Below are 9627 nucleotides of genomic sequence, written 5' to 3'. Positions count from 1 at the left end.
AAAAAAAGGAATTGCAGGCTCAGCATCCATAGGTCACTGGTTAGGGTGTCAGCCACATACACTGGGGATGGCAGGTTCAAACCCAGCCTAGGCCTGCTAAACAATAGTAACAACTACAACCAAAAAGCTGGGCATTGTGGTAGGCACCTGTAGTCCCACATACTTGAGAGGCTGAGGCAAGAGAATCTCTTAAGCCCCAGAGTTTGAGGTTGCTGTGAGCTGTGATACCACAGCACTCTACCAAGGGTGACATGAGACTGCCCCCCCCCCCAAAAAAAAATCCTGTTAAAGATGCTATTTTGGGACCAGGCACTGCGGCTCACACCTGTAACCCTAGCATTCCAGGAGGCCAAGGTGGGAGGATTGCTTGAGCTCAGGAGATCATTCTGAACAAGATTCTGTCTCTACAAAAATAGAAAAATGAGCTGGACGTTATAGCGGTGCCTATAGTCCCAGCTACTTGGGAGGCTAAAGTGTAAGGATAGCTTGAGACCAAGAGTTTGAGATTACTATGAGCTATGACAACGCTAGGGCATTCAAACTTCTGGGCGACCAAGTGAGACTATGTCTCAAAAAAAAAAAGATGCTGTTTAGACTCCACCAAATCTCCACTGAAGAAAACAAAAATTACTAGAAATATGAAAGTCTGCATAACATTAAAGGCAGACAATGGCTACCAATGTATACAATGGTATCTGTTGTTTCCAAAATCTGTAGCAACCAAACTCTCTTTTCAAATCAAGTCTCTATAGAAATATACTGTGGAGTGGGTGGGTAGGTGGGTATGGGTGTTTTGTGGTTGAGTTTTATTTTTGTTTATAAAATAAAGGGGTTTGCAGTTTAAAGGTTCACTTTTCACTGAAGCATCTCATGAAACTATAGCTTACCACAGTATGAAAGTTGTGACATAGTATTTCAAATCTTTCTTACATCAAAAACCAAGGAATAATCAGAATAAAAGTTGACTAAGGAGTATAGGTAGCTATTAAGATGGGGGTAAAGCCAGTATCTATGTTGAAATCACTTTATTCATCAATATGCATGTAACATGTTTCTGCAAAAATTATAGAACACGTTAGACTCCCCTAGATTTGTTTTTAGTCTATCAACATTTGATTTTATAACAGAAACCTCACTTTATATCCTAAATACTATTACATGAGAAAACTTAGAAAATTTAAAACTTAAAAAAAATTAAGGTGGGTACAGTAGCTCATGTCTGTAATCCTAGCATGCTAGGGGGCTCAAGTGGGCAGACTGAATGAGCTCAGGAGTTCGAGACCACCCTGAGCAAAGCCAGACCCTATCTCTACTAAAAATAGTAAAACTGGCTTGGAACCCATAGCTCAGTGGTTAGGGTGTTGGCCAAATACACAGGGGCTGGCTGATTCAAACCCAGCCTGGGCCTGCTAAACAACAATGACAACTACAACAACAACAAAAAAATAGCCAGGCATTGTGGCAGCCACCTGCAGTACCAGCTACTTGGTAGGCTGAGGCAAGAGGATTACTTAAGCCCAAGAGCTTGAGGTTCCTGTGAGCTATGACGCCATAGCACTCTACTGAGAGCAACATAGCGAGAGACTATCTCAAAAAAATAAATAAATAAATAAGTAAAATAGAAAAACTAGCTGGCCTGCCATTGTGGCAGGTGTCTGTGGTCTCAGCTACTCAGGAGGCAAAGAGAAGAGAATTGCTTGAACCCAAGAGTTTGAGGTTGTTGTAAACTATGATCCCATGGCACTCTGCAGAGGGTGACAAGATTGACACTCTGTCTCAGAGAAAAGAGGAGAGGAGAGAAGGGGAAGGAACAAGAGACGAGAGGAAAGAAAAGAAAAAAATAAGAATTTTATGATGCCCTCTCAAAGCAGTTTGTGTTGCAAAATCAAAAATATACTCAAACCTACACAGAAAAATGTAAAAAATTATCATATGTGAATTAAAAATAAATTAAAAACACAGCACCAAAAAGTAGGGAATAATTACTTTTTTTATTTTCCTGGACACAGAGTCTTACTCTGTCACCCTGTAGTGGCATTACAGCTCACAGCAACTTCAAACTCCCGTGGGCTCAAGCAATCCTCTTGCCTCAGCCTCCTGAGTAGCTAGGATTACAGGCACCTGCCATGGTACCCAGCCAGTTTTTCTGTTTTTGGTAGAGATGCAGTTGCACTCTTGCTCAGGCTGCTCTGGAATGCCTAAGCTCAAGCAATCTACCCACCTTGGCAAATCAGGGTGCTAGGATTACAGGCGTAAGCCACTTCACCTGGCGAGAATAATTACTTTTACAGAGGCCAATGAGCACTGATACAAACTGTTTCAAAGCATACCTGCTATATTAAAGCATACTAAGTATTCTAAAGTAGAATATTTTTTTTTAGACAGAGTCTCACTTTGAGGACTCAGAGTATAGTGGTGTCATCTTAAGTTCACTACAACTTTAAACTCCTGGGCTAGTAAATCCTCCTCCTGCCTCAGCCACCAGAGTAGCTGGGACTTACAGGTACCACCCCCCAGCATCATTACCACCACCACCTGGCTAACTTTTTTCTATTTTTGGTAGAGATAATGTCTCACTCTTGCTCAGGCTGGTCCTGAACTCCTGACCACAAGAAATCCTCTCACCTCAGCCTCCCAAATAGCTAGGGTTTTAACAGGCCTAAGCTACAGCATCCAACCAAGAAGTAAATTTACTAAAGTTAATACTTTTCCCATTGGGGGAGAGAGAATTTAAAATTATCATAATATAATTTACTTACTGTAGTAGATTAAAATCAGTTGGTATTTCTGGAGCTGCTATCATTTCTTTATCATCTTCTGGAACACCTCAAAGTCAGAAATATATTCATATATTTATGTGGGTAAAATGATGGTTTGTGTCTTTCTTCTAAGACAGATAATTCCTTAAAAGGGAGAAAATGACATATTTATTACAAACACATCAGAAAAAAGATATCCATATTCAAAAGCTAAATTCCCTAGGAACTCCTGGGGTGTTTAGGTAACTAAAGATTTTGCTACCTCACATTTGACTGCTGATTTCTTATAATTCTTGCAGCTCCACAGTAATAATGACCCATAAGAAAAAAAGAAGCTTGTATAACTGTTATTTTTAAAATTTCTTCTGATTCTCTCTAGCCTAATTTTATGTATATCCATTAAGACATCCTAAATAGGAACAGGATGTGACTCTCTTACTAGTCCTGGAATCTCTGTGACAATGTTAAATTATAATACAAAACACCTGAAAATTTATAGCTTTTTGTTGGTGGTGTACAGATACAGTTAAAAGAAGCTAATAAAAAAACCTAAGATATAATTTTAAAGCATTTAAAAACAAGTTCTTCTATCATAGGGGAAACATACATTCCAAAGCCTGACATATTAAGTAAATAACCACATCATGATAATACCACATTGTGTTAAAATGGGGGAAAAAAGCATGAGATTTGATCTATTCCTCAATCAAGGAACTTACAATCAATTTAAGCACCAGTAAGGTCATACGGACAACAGATTAGCGACTATAGTAAGTACAAGTCTGGCCACAGTAAGGGTATTATTTCTAGTTTTGAAGGTCAAAGATATATTTCCTAAATGAGAGAATAATTTAAAAGCAAATGATCAGTCTATAAGGAGGCGCAAACAGGTTAAAGCTAAGGTCCAAAGCTCTTAATCTTACGTGTATCTTTCTTTTATAATTTCCTCTATATTTTTTCTTTTATTCCCAAATAAATTTAGTACTCAGTGGCCACCTAATGAAAAAAGTAGGTTAAGACTAAAAAATATCAAATTAATAGTAAATGCTCAAATATAATGTATTTACAAACGCCTAATGATCTCTTCCAATAGTGACATCAAACAAGAAACAAATGGCTTGATTTTCTATTTTTTGTAAGTGTCTAAAATCATAAACAGCCACTAATATTAACATACAAAAGTTCAAAATACTGCATTTCCTAGCTTACTCTAGTCACGCTAACATAAAATACTAGTTTTTTTGTTCACAAAAATATATATATGAGGTAATAGGAGAAACAAGAATGAATAATCCACAATTTAAGCCCTGAATAAAACAAGAATTATATATACCACCACTAATCTTTTCTCTGGATGATACTTTTCTCTCAAAGATTGCAAAACCTTTAGATATACCTATTAATCTGATCTTCCAAGGAGAAGGCTTTAAGTCACTGTACCATAAATGTTCTCCTCTGACTTTATTCATAGTTAACCCAAGGAATTTTTAAATATTATACCAGTTTTAAGGATGAACACGTAGGCCATGCCTTCACCTCCCAAAACGGTAATTTATTTTAGAAAGAAAAGTATTTTTACAGAAAACTTTAATTTTTTTAAAGGGAGTTGAAGAGGAACAGATATAACAAATTCTAACCAACAAATTAGGTCATCTAGATGGCAAGATAGAAATAAACTAGCCATGTGATCCTTTCCATGTCTATCTGCCTCTCTGAGTATTTCATAAAAGCCAAACTTACTGCTTTCCTTCAAGACAGTTTTTCACACAAACTTTAAGCTATCTCATAAATATAGTCTCCTAAGGAATCACAGGTGAGGAAGCTAAAGAATGATCAGCTCTGGAAAGCAAAGAGCATTAAATAAAATAAATCTTATGTGATATACCACATTTCCCTAAATAGAAAATTAATTTCTAGTGCAATAGTAAGAAGTCTTGCCAGGTCAAATTATCTTGCAATTCTCTTGCATAGCAAAAGCTATACTAACATGTATTTGGTAATTTGAAACCAAAGCAAGATCAAAGATATTACCTGTATTTTTCATTAAAAAATATCATGTCATAGTCTCAGGCCAATTCTCTATCCCAGTTGAATATTTGTTTTCTGCAGTTTCTATTAAAAACTTATCCAACATGGCTCAGCGCCTGTGGCTCAAGCGGCTAAGGCGCCAGCCACATACACCTAAGGTGGGAGGTTCGAATCCCCAGCCTGGGCCCGCCAAACAACAATGATGGCTGCAATCAAAAAAAATGGCCGGGTGTTGTGGTAAGCGCCTTGTAGTCCCAGCTACTTGGGAGGCTGAGGCAGGAGACTCGCCCAGAGCCCAGGAGTTGGAGGTTGCTGTGAGCTGGGATGTCATAGCATTCTACCCAGGGGGATAGCTTGAGGCTCTGTCTCAAAAAAAAAAAAAAAAAAACAAAACTTATCCAACCAAGTAAAAATTGCCACGTGCCAAACACAATGCTGGCCAAAGGGAATACAGTAATAAACAGGAAAGCAATGATCCTTGCCCTTACTACCTACACAAGAAATGTGAAAACTTTTATTTCTAGTATACACCACCTACCTCCATTGGCATCTAATATTATTAAACATAAAAAATGGGCCGGGCACAGTGGCTCACACCTGTAATTCCAGCACTTGGAAGCCAAGGCAGGTGGATTGTCTAAGCTCACAAGTTCCAGACCAGCCTGAGGAGGAGTGAGACCCTGTCTCTTAAAAAAATATATAGCCGGGTATTGTGACAGGCACCTGTAGTCCCGGGTACTTGGGAGGATAAGGCAAGAGAATCGCTTGAGCCTCAGAGTTTGAGGCTGCTGTGAGCTGTGACACCACATAACTCCACCCAGGGCAACAAAATGAGATTCTGTCTCAAAAATAAATAAATAAATAGATAAGCCATGTATCTGGGTTTTTAAATCATTCTCCAAATAACTAATGTGTCACCAAAACAGTTTATTATACGCCAGGTGCAGTGGCTCACACCTATAATCCTAGCACTCTTGGAGGCCAAGGCGGGTGGACTGCTTGAGCTCACAGGCTCTAGATCAGCCTGAGGAAGAATGAGACCCCATTTCTACTAAAAATAGAAAAACTGAGGCAAGAAGATCACTTTGGACCAAGAGTTGGAGGTTGCTGTGAGCTATGACACCACAGCACTCTACCTAGGGTGACAGCTTGAGACTCTGTCTCAAAAAAAAAAAAAAAAAAGTTTACCATAGCTCAACAAAAATTATAAATATTCAAGTTGCTTTGTAATTTAAAAGTGAAGGAACACAATGGATAAGTGACATTGGTATTTTTTAAGAATACAAACTTTAATCTATATAAATCACTGAAAATATTTACCTTTTTATTTTAAAAATCTACAGCTGCATATGTATACAATTGGCTTCCCCCGAAGAAGCCACTTACATTAAAAAATCCACATCGTCTTCAAATGTGCTTAATGACATTTGAACTAAACTGGGAAACTCAAGGCTATAAAAATGTGTTATGCTCAAATAAGAGTTTAAAAAAAAAAAAATCAAACTCACCACACCATTTCTGGACTACTGTAGGTTAACTTTAAAAAAAATATTCTCACAGATCACAAGGTGGAGCTCTCACCTAGTGTCAAAGAAAAACTTTTGAGGTCTCTTTCACATTTACCAATTTTCTGTAATTACTGTAAGAGTTAACATTCTACCAGCTTTGAAGGATAAAACAAAAATAAGTTTCAGTTTTTTCCTCTTGGGAAAAAAATGTATCCAACAACAACTAGCCTTTGTTTCTCCTTACTGAAAATTTAGCTATCACATTTGTAAATAGGCTGAATAATACACATTAAAGTAAAACCAGGCCTGCATGGTAGTTCACTCCAGTAATGAATCACAGCACTGTGGTAGGCTATGGTACCTGAATTCCTTAAGGCCAGGAGTTAGAGACCAGTCTAGGCAACATAGCAATCTCCTCTCCACAAAAAATTTTAAAAATTAGCTAGGTATGGTGGCACAAGTTCTAGCTACTGGAGAGGTTGAGGCAAGGGATCACTTGACCCCCAGGATATCTAGACAACAGTGAGCTACAATATTAGCACCACTGCACTCCAGTCTGGTCAACAAAATAAGACCCTGTCTCAAAAAGTAAAAACATTTCCTTAAACATTAAATTTAAATAAACATTCTCAGTAGCATTGCCTGTACCTGATAGAAACAGATATAAAAGGTGAAACTCAATCCTCATAACTTTTTAAGTTATCTATAATTAGTGTATGTTTATGGCCTGTTATTCAAAGTTTGAATTACAAATTAAATTCTTCTATTTCTGGGGCGCCGCCTGTGGCTCAGTGAGTAAAGCACCGCGCCATATACCGAGGGTGGCGGGTTCGAACTCAGCCCAGGCCAAACTGTAGTAAATTCTTCTATTTCTGTCAGATGCCTACTACTATAGCATATTAACACAAATATACAAAAGTTATAATGACATTTCCATCTTTTTAAATTTTTTTGTCTCAAGTGACATGGGAAATATGCTTGTATATTTAACAATCACTTTTAAGTCACTTGTCAGCATTAAGTCAGCAAGTCATTTAAAAACAATGACTTGCTAAATTCATTCAAATTACCCCCCAAAATAAAAGCATACACAAAACATCCTTCTATCTTTCTTTGATGTTGTTTAAAAATCTTAAGGTAGGCCAGGCATGGTGGCTCATGTCTATGCCTGTACCCTAGCTCTCTGGGAGGACTCCCGTCTATAATCCCAACACTCTGGAAGGCCCAGGTAGGAGGATCCCTTGAGCTCAGGTGTTTGAGACCAGCCTGAGCCACAATGAGCCCCCATCTCCATAGTCTCGCTACTCAGTAGGCTGAGGAAGAGGGATCACTTGCACCCAGGAATTTGAGGTTTCTGTGAACTAGGCTGACACCATGGCACTCTATCTAGCCTGGGCACCAGAGTGAGTGATTCCATCTCAAAAAACAAACAAATCAACAAAACTTACGTTAATCTGTATTTTTTTTCTCTTTTTGCTAAAAGAATTATTAGTTTGAAGGTCCTTTAATTCAATCCCAAGTGGTCTCAAAAGAAAAAAATAAAAAGATACAAAGCCATCACTAATAAGATTCCTTAGAATCCATATACCACTGGAGAGCACAGGCAGGGGGTGGCATTTATGTAGCCGGTTTGTTAATTCTCTCACTAAAAATGCAGATATTCAACTACTAAAAGCTGATACATTCACATACCATTCCCTTATCTTAACACTCCTCCCAAAAGGGCCACATACTTCCATCTATAAAGGATTACAGCCAGAAAATGTCTACACCCTTCTAAAAGGCCACCATCCTAATAATACAACCGCTGAAGATTAGGAACTACCCAAATGTCCACTCAATGTAATTAACATACACTGAAACTATGACTGTGCACCAACATGGGTAAGAAGGTATGATCTGTTAAAAACCATACTTTTACCAAGGTGGGTGGATTGCCTGAGCTCATGGGTTCGAGACCAGTCTGAGCCACAGTGAGACCTCCACTCTAAAAATAGCCGGGAGTTCTGGCAGGTACCTATAAGGCCCAGCTACTTGGGAAGCTGAAGCGAGAGAATCGCTTGAGCCCAAGAGTTTGAGGTTGCTGTGAAATGTGACTCCACCCCACTCTACAGAAGGTGACAAAGTGAGACTTTGACTCAAAAAAACCAAACGAACAAAAAATAAAAAACACCATATATTTATATTTAGATGCAATTGTAAGAGCAGAAAAGAAGCAAAAGAAATCAATTAACGTATCAAGGTGATGAAAACGTGGGTGATCTTTATAATCTTAATTTAGGATCCTACTATTAATAGAAAAGGTAAATTATGTGAACTAAAATAAAATCTTAAGGCGCTCCCTTCAGCGACTGACTGGACCCCACTCTTGGCCAATCAGAATCCCTAAAACTGAGTTGTTAGCCAAGCAACAGGAGATCTGACAAGACTCTCATGACCCCCTTCTTAGAGATGTCCTCTGTGACTCACTAACAGGCCTAAGACTATGCAACACCTATCTGCAGGTCCGAATATACATAACAATCCACTTGAGGTAGTCCAGTACTTTGTCTAATTAGCAGACCCTTTATCTTAAGCATTCTTTTTCATAGACTCCTGGTCTTTTAAAAAGAGCCTTTCAGCCAATTGTCAGCGGGACAATCTTTAAACCTACCTATAAGCTGTAAGCACCCACATCTTGATGCCCCATCTTTTTTGGCCAAACCAATGTATCTTTTCCACGTATTGATTTATGACCTCACCTATAATTCCTGTCTCCCTAAAATGTATAAAATCAAACTTTAACCCCACGACCTCAAGCCCACATGCTCAAGGCTTCTTGGGTATGGCTCCCAGGTCATGGTCGTCAAATTTGATTCAGAATAAACCTCCTTATTTTACTGAGTATGGCTTCTTTTTCTGTAGACAATTATGAAGGGAGACTTTACTTTTTAACATATGCTATTAAAAACTGAATTACCTGAGGAATTACAAAACTATACTGCTAAAATCTGATTTATTCATACTTCATGTCCTTAATCTTATAAAGTTAAACATATACAAAAGCTCTGTGTTTTGTCATAAAATTGTCTTCATTATGTTTGCCTACTCAAGATTAACAGGGAACAGAGACGTTTGTAAAGACTCTCGACAACAAGGTCTAGGGTTATGTTCTGTTCATTGGCCTACGTACTTTTTCAGGAGACAGCAGACAATTCTGCCATTTATTTTAAGGTTGTGAATGCTAAAGGTAGACTAGTTCCTGCAGTAATACACAATTGATCAGAACAGGAAAGTTACTATCATTGCTATGTGCAATGACACATGGCAATTTTAGCCCACAGGGTAAGAAA

The 9627-nt window shown here is 38.2% G+C and overlaps 1 protein-coding gene across 4 annotated transcripts in view; it reads right to left on the bottom strand.

Moving 5' to 3' along the window:
• Positions 1-9627, bottom strand: part of STAG2 (stromal antigen 2) — a 171303-nt gene that overhangs the window by 92910 nt on the left and 68766 nt on the right. For all 4 annotated transcript variants that reach the window (XM_023508121.1, XM_003801894.2, XM_023508120.1 and 1 more), the window contains exon 2: positions 2760-2903. In XM_023508121.1, the coding sequence (XP_023363889.1) occupies positions 2760-2803 (44 nt within the window). In that variant the 5' untranslated portion in view covers positions 2804-2903. The remainder of the gene's footprint in view (positions 1-2759; positions 2904-9627) is intronic.

Source organism: Otolemur garnettii, unplaced genomic scaffold (assembly GCF_000181295.1).
Source record: "Otolemur garnettii isolate 467f Iridium unplaced genomic scaffold, OtoGar3 scaffold00224, whole genome shotgun sequence".
In the NCBI taxonomy this organism is placed as follows: domain Eukaryota; kingdom Metazoa; phylum Chordata; class Mammalia; order Primates; family Galagidae; genus Otolemur; species Otolemur garnettii.
This window is presented reverse-complemented; position numbering and strand designations above follow the sequence as displayed.